General features: G+C 45.3%; 1 protein-coding gene across 1 annotated transcript in view; it reads left to right on the plus strand.

The window, feature by feature from the left end:
* The first annotated feature begins 5388 nt into the window (after positions 1 to 5388).
* Positions 5389 to 15823, plus strand: part of SPOCK3 (SPARC (osteonectin), cwcv and kazal like domains proteoglycan 3) — a 573699-nt gene continuing 563264 nt past the window's right edge. Inside the window, exons 1-2 of the mRNA XM_068125117.2 lie at positions 5389 to 5560; positions 11072 to 11147. Coding sequence (XP_067981218.2) covers positions 5389 to 5560; positions 11072 to 11147 — 248 coding nt within the window. The remainder of the gene's footprint in view (positions 5561 to 11071; positions 11148 to 15823) is intronic.

Below are 15823 nucleotides of genomic sequence, written 5' to 3' on the forward strand. Positions count from 1 at the left end.
ATTTCATGAAGATTTAAATTTACAATCTTGATCAAAGCTCGGGTCAACAGGATGAAAAGTGACGATTTTTCAGATGAAAAATGATGATTTTGGAAGGTTGACCTTGAGTTGACCTTTGACCTTTTGACCTCAAAAATAGTTAGTTTCCCTATTTAGTGACTCAATGTGCAAATGCTGTTCAATTTTCAAGTGAATTCGATGAAAATAGAGGATTTTAGAAATTTGGCCTATGTTGACCTTTTGGCCTAAGTTGACTTCAAGAATACTTGGTGGTTGAATTCAGTGACCAGATATGCAAGTCCTCTTCAAATTTCAAGTCAATTGGATAAAAATTGAGGATTTTAGAAATTTGGCCTATGTTGACCATTTGGCCTATGTTGACTTCAAAAATTATTGGTGGTTGAATTCAATGACCAGATATGCAAGTGGTCTTCAAATTTCAAGTCAATCGGATGAAGATGGAGGATTTTAGAAATTTAGCAAAGTTGGTGACCTTTGGCCTATGTTGACCTTTTGACCTATTGACCCCAAAAACAATAGGCTTCTGGCATTTGACCAACTCTACCACTTGGTGAAGTTTGGTGAAGATCGGTTGAAAATTGTGACCTGTAGGCCAGTGACAAACTAACAGAGTCACAAACACAACCGACCAATATACTTGAAAAATCTTCGATTTTGCAAGTAACAAACAGGGGTAAAATCATATAGCTACTGTCCAACTTTGACGGTGGAAGAAATTCGATTTCCGACCTCACGAGGGGGGAGTGTGGTCGGGGACAAGTATGGGGTGGGGGGGGGGGGGGTGTTGGGGGAGGGGGGGTGGTGGTGGGGGGGGGGGTAAATGGGGGTCTCTGGGCGTTGGAGCTCTGCGCCTCTGCTTGATCTCCAGCCTGTAGGATTTGACTTTATACTTGTCTCATTTGCTTATGCACCTGCTCATTTACTTATGCACCTGCTCAGTTGCTTATGCACCTGCTCATTTACTTATGCACCTGCTCATTACTTATGCACCTGCTCATTTACTTATGCACCTGCTCATTTGCTTATGCACCTGCTCATTTACTTATGCACCTGCTCATTTACTTATGCACCTGCTCATTTACCTATGCACCTGCTCATTTACTTATGCACCTGCTCATTTACTTATGCACCTGCTCATTTACTTATGCACCTGCTCATTTGCTTATGCACCTGCTCATTTACTTATGCACCTGCTCATTTACTTATGCACCTGCTCATTTACTTATACGCCTGCTCATTTACCTATGCACCTGCTCATTTACTTATGCACCTGCTCATTTACTTATGCACATGCTCATTTACTTATGCACCTGCTCATTTACTTATGCACCTGCTCATTTGCTTATGCACCTGCTCATTTACTTATGCACCTGCTCATTTGCTTATGCACCTGCTCATTTACTTATGCACCTGATCATTTGCTTATGCACCTGCTCATTTGCTTATGCACCTGCTCATTTACTTATGCACCTGCTCATTTACTTATGCACCTGTTCATTTACATATACACCTGCTCATTTACTTGTACACCTGCGCATTTGCTTATGCACCTGCTCATTTGCTTATACACCTGCTCATTTACTTATGCACCTGCTCATTTACTTATGCACCTGCTCATTTACTTGTACACCTGCTCATTTACTTATGCACCTGATCATTTACTTATGCACCTGCTCATTTACTTACGCACCTGCTCATTTACTTATGCACCTGCTCATTTATTTATGCACCTGCTCATTTACTTATGCACCTGCTCATTTACTTATACACCTGCTCATTTGCTTATGCACCTGCTCATTTACTTATGAACCTGCTCATTTGCTTATGCACCAGCTCATTTACTTATGCACCTGCTCATTTACTTATGCACCTGTTCATTTGCGTATACACCTGCTCATTTGCTTATGCACCTGCTCATTTACTTATGCACCTGCTCATTTACTTATACACCTGCTCATTTGCTTATGCACCTGCTCATTTACTTATGAACCTGCTCATTTGCTTATGCACCAGCTCATTTACTTATGCACCTGCTCATTTACTTATGCACCTGCTCATTTACTTATACACCTGCTCATTTGCTTATGCACCTGCTCATTTACTTATGCACCTGCTCATTTACGTATGCACCTGTTCATTTACTTATGCACCTGCTCATTTACTTGTACACCTGCTCATTCACTTATACACCTGCTCATCTATTTATGCACCTGCTCATTTACTTATGCACCTGCTCATTTACTTATACACCTGCTCATTTGCTTATGCACCTGCTCATTTACGTATGCAACTGCTCATTTACTTATGCACCTGCTCATTTACTTATGCACCTGCTCATTTACTTATAATAATAATAATAATAATGCATTTATTTTATACTAGGACGTGCCCGTACGTGGGTGCCCGTTCCTTGCCAAAAAAAAAAAAAAAAATGTCTGGGCGTGCCCATGGGCCCATGGGCGTGCCCGTAAGTGCGTGATGTGACCGTACAATGAATGTATCGTCCCGACGCCGCAGCTCGGATGGCGCTGCAGTTAATCGGGCCTGTATCGGCAGAGTTATTATAAACGTGTACTACAATCGATCGTACCTTACAACAATCAACACAGATTGCAACGTCAAATAAATGAATACGCTCTCAAATGTGCCGTCCGAGGCAGCGTCTGCTCGCCACGTTCAGCATCAGTACGTCGTCACTATGACTATCCGTAAGTCCGGAAGTGACGTCCTCATTTGACTGTCCGGAAGGTCGCATATCGCAGTTACGATGAATCGCAAATTAGTTTTAATTAGTTTTAAAACATAGTTTAACGCCAACATAGCGCCAACATAGTTTGCCAACGTGAAATAAATGAATACGCTCTCAAATGTGCCGTCCGAGGCAGTGTCTGTTCGCCACGTTCGGCACACGTGATAGCTCGCTGCTCTCTGATTGGTTGAATCGTTTTTTGGACATAGCTCGGTAACTACTTCTCCGATTAATATGAAACCTTGAAAAGGCACATCCTCAGGTCCCCAGCAATATACCTGGCAAGTTTCAAGTATATCGGACCCGTGGTTGTCGAGAAACAGCGGTCACAGACAAACACACAGACACACAGACACACACACACACAGAGATTACTGGAATTATAGATAGATAGCGCTTTTCAGGAAGCCCAAAGACGCTTTGACAGAGTGCAAAACATAATGCATAGCAAAACATAAAGACAATTGCAAAAAAAAGAAGAATCAATAGGGAAATATTCAAAGCACAAAGGAGGGAGAAGGAGAGGAGATAGTCAGGGGTTAGATGCTGTGGGTTAAATGTTGAATGCAGTGTTGAACAGGTGGGTCTTGAGTGATGTTTTGAATGTGGTGAGTGAGGAGGAGTCTCTGATGGTGTGAGGTAGCGAGTTCCAGAGGGTGGGAGCAGCGATGGAGAAGGCCCTGTCCCCCCAGGATCTAAATTTGGTCCGGATGGGGGGGGTCAGGAGGTTGGTACCAGCAGAGCGGAGGTTGCGGGTGGGAGTGTGTCTGGAGAGGAGGTCAGCCAGGTAGGATGGGGCCAGGTTATGGAGGGCTTTGTAGGTCAAGAGGAGGATTTTGTACTGGATTCTCTGGGAGATGGGGAGCCAGTGAAGCTTGTAAAGGACGGGGGTGATGTGGTCACGGGTCCGGGAATGGGTGAGTAGACGGGCAGCGGAGTTCTGAATGTATTGGAGTTTATTGGTGATTGTTGAGGGTGAACCATAAAGGAGGCTATTGCAGTAGTCCAGACGGGAAGTGATGAAGGCGTGGATGAGGGTTTCTGCAGCCACGCAGGAGAGGGATGGACGGAGACGGGCGATGTTTTTCAGGTGAAAGAAGGCTGTCTTTGTGATCTGTTTAGTGTATTTGTCGAAGGAGAGGGTTTGGTCAAAGATGATGCCAAGATTCCGGATGTGAGGGGAGGTGGATACTGGGAAACCGTCGATGTTGAGGGCAAAGTTATGGGTGGACTTGGTGAGCGTTTTTGGGCCAATGATGATTATTTCAGATTTATCACAGTTAAGTTTGAGGAAGTTGATTTGAAGCCAGGATTTTATTTCAGTGATGCAGTTTGTCAGGATAGAGTGGGTGGCGGTGGAGATGGACTTGGTGGAGATGAAAAGCTGGATGTCATCGGCGAAGCAGTGGAATTGGAGACCATGACGGCGGATTAAGTGACCGAGGGGGGACAGGTAAAGGATGAAGAGGAGGAGGGGGCCAAGAACTGAACCTTGGGGGAGGGGAGCAGTGGGGGATTTGCAGTTATTGATGGAGATGAACTGACGTCTGTCAGAGAGGTATGATTTAATCCAAGAGAGGGCAGTGCCGGTAATGTTAAAGGTGGTTTCAAGTCGGGTGAGGAGGATGGTGTGATCGATGGTGTCAAAGGCGGCGCTGAGGTCGAGGAGGATGAGAATGTTGAGGTTGCCAGCGTCAGAGGAGAGGAGAAGGTCGTTGGTGATTTTGAGGAGAGCAGTTTCAGTACTGTGGTTGGAGCGGAATCTGGATTGGAATGTTTCATACAGGTTATTGGCAGAGAGGTGATGTTTGAGTTGAGTGGCTACAGCGCGTTCCAAAACCTTTGACAGAAAGGGTAGGTTGGAGATGGGTCTGAAGTTATTTAGGGTGTCAGGGTTTAGTCCAGGTTTTTTCAGAATGGGGGTAACAGCAGCAATTTTGAGGGATGGTGGGACGATGCCTGTAGACAGGGAGGAGTTTATTGTTGCAATGATAAGTGGAGAGAGAGCAGGAAGGGAGGCCTTGACAAAGCTGGAGGGGATGGGGTCAAGAGTGCAGGTGGCAGTTTTCATTCCGATGAGGAGTTCAGAGAGGTCAGTAGGGGAGACTGGGGAGAATTGAGACAGGGGATGACAGGATAAGGGGGGGCAGGTGGTTTGAGGGGGAGCGGGTGCGGCGGTGGTCAAGCTGTTGTAGATGTTTTCAATTTTGCGTTGGAAGAATGAAAGGAAGGAGATGCAGTTGTCTATTGTGAATGACTGGGTGGTGGTGTTCAGGGGGCTGAGGAGTTTGTTTATTGTAGAGAAGAGTGCTTTTGGGTGAACTTATGCACCTGCTCATTTACTTATGCACCTGCTCATTTGCTTATGCACCTGCTCACTTTAAATTTAAATGGTCTCATAAACAAACACCTTATGTGCAGAGGAAAAAGCTTTGCCGTTTGAGGATGTAAGTTGTGACTACATGCACCCGACTCAGTAACATCACTTCAAGGACAACAGCTCGCCACATCGTACACCATTTAACCTGAACACCCGTCATCCTCGTTATTTGATGAGAACGTTTCGTACGAAGTCCCACGACCGGCCTCTCACTTAACTTGGCAATACGCACGCCGTGATGGCGTCACGACGTGACGTGTGTTCTTTGCAACGGGCGGTAGGGGGCGTGGCCAAGCGGGGACGTCACCGTGCAGGCGTGCAGCTGGAGGTTTCGTGCTCGCGATCCCCGAGCGCATTCGCGCTGACGCGGTCGACAAGTCTCCGCACGGACAGCACGACAGAGCACGGAGGTGAGAAAGTTTTCTCGACATCTGTCTGTCGCCTTTTCGGTTTGTCACTGCTCCGTTTTGACATTACGGCCTTTCGACTTTTAAACGCACCGCGGCATAAGTACCTCGGCCAGCGCAACGATGAACGAAGAGAGCGCGCAATCTCGTGAAGAGATAATATATCGACTCGCCCCGAACCTTCATTTCGGATCGTCCATGCACTCCGCATAACGAGCGTCACCGTGGAGACGCGCTCTCGTCGAGGAGCGGCATCTTTCTCGTTAATAATAAATTTATCTCTGAGGTAAAGGCTCGAGCCCTCAGCTTCGCCGCGCGCGCGCCTCTTGCTTTTCGCGCCCCTCTTGCTTTTCGCGCCCAAGTTGCGGCGAAACGGAAATGGATTTCCTTGTACTTTAAGTAAGCCATTAGCTTCGATTCGCGCTAATTGCGCTTCTCAGAGCGGACGGTCCGCACAGATCCTAGCAGGGAGGACTTTGCTGGGCGTTTTGGCGCGGGTTCACGCTACGTTATTCCTCTCAGGATCCGCCAAGGTTTGTCGTGTCTGTTGCTGCAGATAAGGCGGGAGAAACGGTCCTGATTGTGCTGCTCTGTGTGCTGGAGTAGTTCACGAAGTATAACACAGCACCTCAGGTCCTCAACCACCCGCGCATGCCGACGAAACGATATTTTATTAATGGGAATCCGGGCAATTACTCTGAGGTAAAATTAACGGTTCTCTCCACTGTTAGGATAATTGTAGGGTCGGGGGGACGAAATATGATAACGAAATTTAATGTGACAACCACCGACCGATTGTACGTCGCGGATGACGATGTGAAACGACGTCGAAAGCCTAGATCGTCTGCAATGAGGAGGCCCTGAGGTAACGGGAGCCGCGTCCGCAGAAATACCTGAGGGGCAGAAAGACAATTAAATTGTATCTGGTTAGACAGAAAGGCGATGGGATATAAAACCACCTGAGGACAGTCAGACGCCGAAAGGCATCGACGGCAAAGATGGAACAGCTGTGGAGGGACGTACAGAGTACGTAAAATGTCGACGAAGAACTGCTGAGAAGACACTGGCAGGGAATGTAGAAAGAAACTCTCCGAATAAACCACACGCAACAGGATACAATATCCAGCCTGGAAAAAGGACAACGAGACTCATCAATTTATTAGGTGTATGAACGCAAATATGGTGGGGGTTGTGTCCCTGCCCCTCGTCTTCCCAACCTCGTATGCCACCACCAAGCATGGTCGTTACAGCCAGTGGCGGAGTGATGGTTTGTGGCGCTCGGGGCGAAGGTCAAAAATATCGCCCCCTGCAGGCAATGGCACAGTCAGAAATTCCTATTGGGGAGGCCATATGAACCGTTTACCTGATTCGAGCCATGAACCGATTCAAACGTTTACCGGATTCGAACCATTAACCGATTCAAACGTTTACCGGATTCGAACCTTTACCTATTTCAAACGTTTACCGGATTCGAATCTTTACCTATTTCAAACGTTTACCGGATTCGAACCATTAACAGATTCAAACGTTTACCGGATTCGAACCATTAACCGATTCAAACGTTTACTGGATTCAAACGTTTACTGGATTCGAACCATTAACCGATTCAAACGTTTACTGGATTCGAACCATTAAACGATTCAAACGTTTACTGGATTCGAACCATTAACCGATTCAAACGTTTACTGGATTCGAACCATTACCCGATTCAAACGTTTACCAGATTCGAACCATTAAACGATTCAAACGTTTACCGGATTCGAACCATTAAACGATTCAAACGTTTACCGGATTCGAACCATTAAACGATTCAAACGTTTACCGGATTCGAACCATTAATCGATTCAAACGTTTACTGGATTCGAACCATTAAACGATTCAAACGTTTACCGGATTCGAACCATTAACAGATTCAAACGTTTACCAGATTCGAACCATTAACAGATTCAAACGTCTACCGAATTCGAACGATTAACCGATTCAAACGTTTACCGGATTCGAACCATGAACCGATTCAAACGTTTACCGGATTCGAACCATTAACAGATTCAAACGTTTACCGGATTCGAACCATGAACCGATTCAAACGTTTACCGGATTCGAACCATTAACAGATTCAAACGTTTACCGGATTCGAACCTTTAGCCGAGTCAAACGCTTACCGGATTTGAACCATTAACCAATTCAAACGTTTACCGGATTCGAACCATTAACCGATTCAAACGTTTACCGGATTCTAACCATTAACCGATTCAAACGTTTACCGGATTCGAACCATTAACAGATTCAAACGTTTACCGGATTCGAACCATTAACAGTTTCAAACGTTTACCGGATTCGAACCATTAACAGATTCAAACGTTTACCGGATTCGAACCATTAACAGATTCAAACGTTTACCGGATTCGAACCTTTAGCCAATTCAAACGTTTACCGGATTCGAACCATTAATAGATTCAAACGTTTACCGGATTCGAACCATTAATAGATTCAAACGTTTACCGGATTCGAACCATTAACAGATTCAAACGTTTACCGGATTCGAACCATTAACCGATTCAAACGTTTACCGGATTCTAACCATTAACCGATTCAAACGTTTGCCGGATTCTAACCATTAACCGATTCGAACGTTTTACCGGATTCGAACCATTAGCCGATTCAAACGTTTACTGGATTCGAACCATTAACCGATTCAAACGTTTACCAGATTCGAACCATTATCAGATTTAAACGTTTACCGGATTCGAACCATTAACCGATTCAGCGATTTACCAGAATTGAACCTTTAACCGATTCAAACGTTTACCGGATTCGAACCATTAACAGATTCAAACGTTTACCGGATTCGAACCTTTCTTTACCTGATTCAAACGTTTACCGGATTCGAACCATTAACCGATCAGACGTTTACCAGATTTGAACAATTGCCTTATTCACGTCTTACATTGTGTTTCTCAGGCCTTTACAGGATTCGAGCCATGAACCGATTCAAACGTTTGCCGGATTCGAACGTTAACCGGATTTGAACCGTTGCCCTATTCACGTCTTTCATTATGTTTCTCAGGTCTTTACAGAATTTGAACCGTTATCGGATTACCAGAGTCCATAATTTACCCTATTTACGCATTCGCATTTTGTCCACAGAAATCCACAACACCCCCTATTTTTGTAATGGTACAACCCTAACTTTGAATCGGGTAAAGGATAAAGGGTAAAGGGTAAACGGTAAAGGGTAAACGGTAAAGGGTAAAGGATAAAGGGTAAACGGTAAAGGGTAAACTGTAAACGGTAAAGGGTAAACTGTAAACGGTAAAGGGTAAACTGTAAACGGTAAACGGTAAACGGTAAACTGTAAACGGTAAACTGTACACTGTAAACGGTAAAGGGTAAACTGTAAACGGTAAAGGGTAAACTGTAAACTGTAAAGGGTAAACTGTAAACTGTAAACGGTAAAGGGTAAACTGTAAAGGGTAAACTGTAAACGGTAAAGGGTAAACTGTAAACGGTAAAGGGTAAACTGTAAACTGTAAACGGTAAAGGGTAAACTGTAAACTGTAAACTGTAAAGGGTAAACTGTAAACGGTAAAGGGTAAAGGGTAAAGGGTAAACTGTAAACTGTAAACGGTAAAGGGTAAACGGTAAAGGGTAAACTGTAAACTGTAAAGGGTAAAGGGTAAACGGTAAAGGGTAAACTGTAAACGGTAAACTGTAAAGGGTAAAGGGTGCTAATTTCACGGTCATCTGTGCGAGTTGATATAAATAGGAATTAGGAAAAAAGTGAATTCGGATGTAAAGAGTTTGTAAACATGGACATGACACATTTACTGGTAGCACGGAGTTTAAACTGTAAAACGTGGTTCTGAAAGTTGCTTCTCGTAATCTCACGAGTTCGTTGTATTATAATTTCTATACAATACAGACAAATGGAGCATGAAAATGGTTTTTTGAGGGTGTAATTTGGTGCCCCATCCACTTCGCGCCTGGTGCGGTCGCACCCTCCGCCTCCCCCTCCCCCCATCACCACGCCACTGGTTACAGCGATGATCCACCTGTTGGTACACCTGGTGGTTCTGCGATAAGATTTCGTGGTTGATGTGAAAAAGATGCAGAGAAGGTGCACGGCAGACCAAGGGTTAATCCAGCTATTGGTGTACCTCAAAAGGTATCCATTAAACGTGCGCAGTAATTCCTACTCGCAGCAAGGTATATGTTTCTCCCTGACTAAAATTACCACTTCAGGCTAACATTGAGGTATTACTCCGGTGTTTCACGCTCCATGTTTCCTTGCATCTCTGAGGCTGAATTCTGTTTCCATTTAAACAGCGCAATCCACATGTGAACTTTCATAAACCTGGTCAGTCTTCGTACAGATTAAAATGGGTTTCATTTCAATGGGAACTAGAACGGCACTCTGTAGAGAGCAAACCTCTGCCTGGTTGACCATATCTCCCAATGGTGAAGAATCACTTAATAAAATTAAATAATTCTCATATTCGAATCCATATTCAGATCTTCACCAAAATCGAATGTATTTGTCCGTGTCACACACCCAATCCTCTCCACCAAGTTTCGTCCAAATCCGTCCATAACTTTTTGAGATATCCTGCTATGTATCGTTTTTGCCCTGATCTCCCAATGGTGAAGAATCACTTTAAAAATTCTACTGGCCGGATCCGAATCCGGATCTTCACCAAAATTGAATCATTTCGTCCCTGTGACATACGCTACATCTCTGCCAAATTTCATCCGAATCTGTCCACAACTTCTTGAGATATTTTGTTCACAAACAAACATACAAACAAATGAAAAATTGGTCAGAGACCGAGGACTTGCCGGGCGAACCACGTGACCGATGACGTCATCATTATTTGTTTCTAAACGAATTTATTCCTAGATTATGCTCAAGAAATTTCATCTTGATCGGATGAAGTTTTGTACTTGCCGAATTATGACGTCATAATGGAGGCACCTATGACATCATCATTAACATATTTTATTCCCCATGGAGAGTTCTTTACAATGAGCCATGTCTCAATTTTTTCTATTCAGCACTTTCGGAGATATAGAGGTGCAAAATTTTTCGGTTTTTCCAAGATAGCGGCCGAACCACGTGACCGATGACGTCATCATTATTTTTTTTTCTCCAACTGTTTATGCCGACATGGCGCTCAATAAATTGCATCTTGATTGGATGAAGTTTTGTACTTGTCGAATTATCGAATTATGACGTCATAATGGAGGCCTTTGGCCTAGAGAGTTAAAAATTGGGCACAGTCTATTCCAGGGCAAGACACATATGTGTGTAAAGTATGGCGGTTCTATGTGCAACGATGTAGACGTAGTACTGTGCACAGACACAGACAAACAGACAGACAAACCAACCAACCAACATATTTGCTGGAATCGTTTCCGGCAAGTAAGAAATGCACAAACAGAAAGGGGTGAAAACATAACCTCCATCCACCTTTGGTGGGGGAGTTAATAATATTTCATCGGTGTTCTATTTTCCAGCTGTATGCTTTCCTCGGCTGGATTGTAATGGCACAGAGGCTTCTTTCCATACATGGAAAAAGAAGATGTGTACAGGGTAAGCAAAGACACTAGTTTTGAACACTTGTCTTTCTTATAGACAGGGCAAGCGTGTACGAAGTAGAGATCTGACTGCAAGTAATGAATATGAATGATCGTTTTAAGGCCATTTTCCCCGCTAGAGCGGGGGTTAGCCTTGCGGGCCCCATGACAATCATGGTTCCCTGTTTGAGGCAATGTTTTTATGGCCGGATGCCCTTCCTGACGCCAACCCTTGGTCACGCTATTACGACGCGCAGGGATACGGTGTACCTATTCTAAGCCGGGGTACACACCGGGATCATTCATCCTAGCAAGCTGGTACTCAATTTGCCGACCTCGGAAGGATGACAGGCTGAGTCAACCCCCCTGCCATTAATTCAGCGATCGACCGGGATTGGAACCCAGGATCCTAGGATCCCAAGCCGGCACCCTAACCGCTAAGCCAACACCAGGCTGGGCCACCAGGCCAACACCAACTGCAAGTGACAGGAGCAAATATTTATTTGGAAGTGTCTGCAAGTCAAGGAGTCAAGGAGGCCATATGCATGATCCCTTGGACATCACATTACAAAAAAAGTTCATTGAGCAAAAGCAAATCAATATTGCACAGTCTCCTCTTGAATGACTCACGGACGTTTAGAGAACAATGGTTTAATGGGCACTGTAAATAGGACGTGGACATTAATTGCAGCCTCACAAGACAAGACACCAGATGCGAACACCAAACAGGCATATATTGGATGCACAAGTATTCCCTTATTTGGAAGCATCTCTCGTTATTGCTATTCCTAGTGGTACAGTTGTTATTATTGGTTGCCCTATGTATCCAAAGAAGGTCATTCACATGAAATATGCGAACCACCTAGTTAATTTATTTATCGTACAGAAGCCACTCCCCAGATGGCAACGACGCTCCGACATAGCTAGCTGTGTAACCTGGTGCCATGGAACCTCCAAGAAGGCCAGACTAGTTGATAATCACAGTAGAAGCCGGGATTTTGTGATTTGTTCAGGGTGCCTGCAGTAACTGATCGCCTATTCTTAGCGAAATATATTGTAAGATCTTTAATATCCACCAAGTAACAATCAGCTGAATGCCCATCCAAGGGACATGACATACTGTACATTCATGCATTGTCGTGCATGTGAATGTGGCAACTTATAGCTGTGTAGATATTCAAACCCAGGCTAGACAGCTCAAAGGTGAGTCACATATTTCAAGGCAATCTTGTCGGCCCAGTTGAACAGTACAGCCAAGGCATTGTATCAATGAGTATTTCATCTGTCGGATGGGACTTTAAGCTTGGGAAATCGTACACACACACACACACACACACACACACACACACACACACACACACACACACACACACACACACACACACACGCGCGTGCGCACGCACACACTTAATTAATTGTACAGTTTCGGTTGTTCCTAAACTTAAATAATTTAAAGGATTGTTGTAAATGCTGTTAATTTTACAACATCCCATATTCAACTTTATTTAAATTTTAAACCTCAAACATAGTTCCTCCACCTAAAGCAAGAACCTTAACCCGTAAGCAACTGACTAGTTTCCCGACTGCATGGATCATCAGCTGGGCACCGTTCTTCCTCGAGGTTTCAATTCTTTCAGCCCAGGACCTCTCCAAACGGCGGATCCACAACCTCGATCATGGATCCACATCAATTGATGGTACATCAGTGGATCCACAACCTCAGTTGTGTCCAGGCAGTCAGTCAACCCATCAATGCAACATCACTTATTCCAACTTTACTCGCAATAGGATTTCATGTGTTGTCATATATTTATAACTTTCCTTACACACTTGATAATATGATAATATCATTAAATCATTCACATCTTCCCCTTAAACACATCAATCGACCAAACAGCATGACCACACAACCTACCTTTGGATCAAACTGTACTTCGAATGTTCAAACTGTCACCGATAGCGTTTTTTGGCATGCTGCCGTATCCTAGCAACCACTGATTCCCAGCAACATTGATTTGTAGTACACACACACACACACACACACATACACATAAACACACACAACATTCGCACATCTCCATTTCTCTTCCACGCTGAGTCACTACCCCTTAGGCTGAAATGAACCACCACCCACAAACTCAACCTACACCGTTCAACGTGCCTCCATAAACTTCCTCCAAATCCAAAGTGAGCCTTTCAAGGCAACCTGGGCCACTCTGTCACACATCCTCCTTCTTTCTGTCCCACATACTCCAAGCCGATCAAGAAATGCAGAAAAGGAATAATTGTCAATATACCCTCTTGACCCCACCTCAAATGGCTGACAAGAAACTCGCCAACCCTTCTCCCGGCACTGCCTTCAGCTCACTGTACTTTCCTCTCTTCCTCTCATGCACCTCTTCCATGTTCTCTTCCCAAGGTACAGACAATTCCCCTAAGATGACCTGTCTTGTTGCACCGGACCAGATGACAATGTCAGGCCACAACCTTGTCTGTATATATTGTTGCGGATTCGGGGGTCGGCTCTCCCCTTACCAAGGGGGGGTTAATCCCCTTGTCTCTTAAGCTGGCCGTCCCCCAATCCTGGAAGCTATAACGTCACTTCCGGTCAGTATTAGCCAGGGTGATTGGTCAATGGAGTCCCAAATACTTGCTTACTGCAACCCGACCGTAAAGCGAGGAGATAACTCCCACCTGAGCCGCAGCATTAATGGATACACCGAGCGAAGCGAGCCGTGACTCGGGCCATTAACAAATACTACTAAACCCGATCCTGAGCGGTTCCTATCGTGCCACAGGTATTCAATTGAGAAAAGACGCAAGCCATCGAATGGAGAGGAAACCAGAGTAAAGAAAGAACAAATATGGGTTTATTAATTATTTACAAGACCCAAAGAAGAGGAAACGAAAGCAATATACAGAGCAAAAGGACACAGGGCAAGCTTAACTATACAGTCTTACTTACAACCCCGGACAAACAGACAGACTCACACGGGAGGGTAGTGGCAGGAGGAGAAGGTCCAAGCAGATGGTTCAGGCGATGCGTTCCGGCTCCAGGCATCAACTCGTACCGTGGCGAAAACCCGGGCAGGCAGCTAGCGTGTATCGTTGGCGCACGACCGGACCTTACATATGGCGGGGGGGAATGCCGTGTACGTATATGCGTGCCAACTCTCTCTCTCTCTCTCTCAACGTTCGTCTCAGAGGGTACCCTCGCGCAGATCTCGTTACAATAAGCAAGGAGTCTGTGGCGCCGTTCTCTCTAACAATGGAGCCCCCCCGCGCAGTCCTTTTTACAAAGGAGCTCCCTCACAGTCCTTCCAATAGCCATGGTCCCCTTCGCAGTTCTCCTCTAACAATGGAGCTCCCCTCGCGGTCCTTCAAGCAGTTCTTTAATCGATCTCTCCCCGCGCAGTCCTTTTGTTCGAGCTCTCCCCGCGCAGTTCTTCTCAATAATGGAGCTCCCTTGCGGTCCTTTGATAAGGGAGCTCCCTCGCGCAGTTCTTTAATCAAGCTCTCCCGGCGCAGTCCTTTTGTTCGAGCTCTCCCCACGCAGTTCTTTAATCGAGCTCTCCCCGCGCAGTCCTTTTGTTCAAGCTCTCCCCACACAGTTCTTCTCAATAATCGAGCTCCCTCGCGGTCCTTTGATAATGGAGCTCCCTCGCGCAGTCCTTTTGTTCGAGCTCTCCCCACGCAGTTCTTTTGTTCGAGCTCTCCCCGCGCAGTTCTTTAATCGAGCTCTCCCCGCGCAGTCCTTTTGTTCGACCTCTCCCCGCGCAGTTCTTTTGTTCGAGCTCTCCCCACGCAGTTCTTCTTTAATCGAGCTCTCCCCGTGCAGTCCTTTTGTTCGAGCTCTCCCCGCGCAGTTCTCCAAGCAGTTCTTCTGAGGGCTTTGCGTGCGCGCTTATATAGGCAAGCCCAGCGAACCCTCTGGAAGCTCCAGCCATGCCCGTACCAGGCCATCCCACCTCAGCCCTGATTGGCTGGTGGCCCTTACCGTCCCCCAATGCTGTGACCCTTCACCTCAACGCCTTTCCACCCCCCCCCCCCTTTTCGGGCCTACCTCGTGTTCCTTGACTAGTGGCAGCCGAAATGCTAGGCCAAGATGGATTGCGCCTGTTGGGGTAGGGTAGCTTTTGGGGGGGTGGAGGCTGGAAAATGAAAGGAACCTATTCTTATTTAATTAATGCAACGCAGATTCGACTATTGGGAACATGGCCTTATTTAAACACATACTAAGGAGATAACTAAAGTCCTATGGTGACCTACGTGTTGCATATGGCCTAACTATGGGTGCGACCTTTGACCTTTTAACAAATAGAATATTTACAAGAATTATTTACAAGTGAGGGTTCTAAAACCGCAACAATATATATGAATAAATACCGGGGAATCACGGATAGCAAATTGAGCGTTATTTGAGGCGTTATCAAATACGGACTTCACTATATATGCGCGGGATGAAGGGAGAGGAAGAAGAATAGGCCGGCAGCTTTTACCTGACGCGATACGAGCAGTCTTCAAACCTGCAAAGTAATTAAACTCACACCGAAAACGGAATTGAGAATGTACAAAAGTAATATTTATTAAACGGAACATGAATCAATGGAACGCGCAGATAAAAACTAAAACCTAAGTTGGGATCCCACACACCAGACTTGCACGCGGACGAGGGAATATATATGAAAGGAA

This window comes from Myxine glutinosa, chromosome 8 (genome assembly GCF_964187855.1).
Source record: "Myxine glutinosa chromosome 8, kmMyxGlut1.1, whole genome shotgun sequence".
Classification (NCBI taxonomy): domain Eukaryota; kingdom Metazoa; phylum Chordata; class Myxini; order Myxiniformes; family Myxinidae; genus Myxine; species Myxine glutinosa.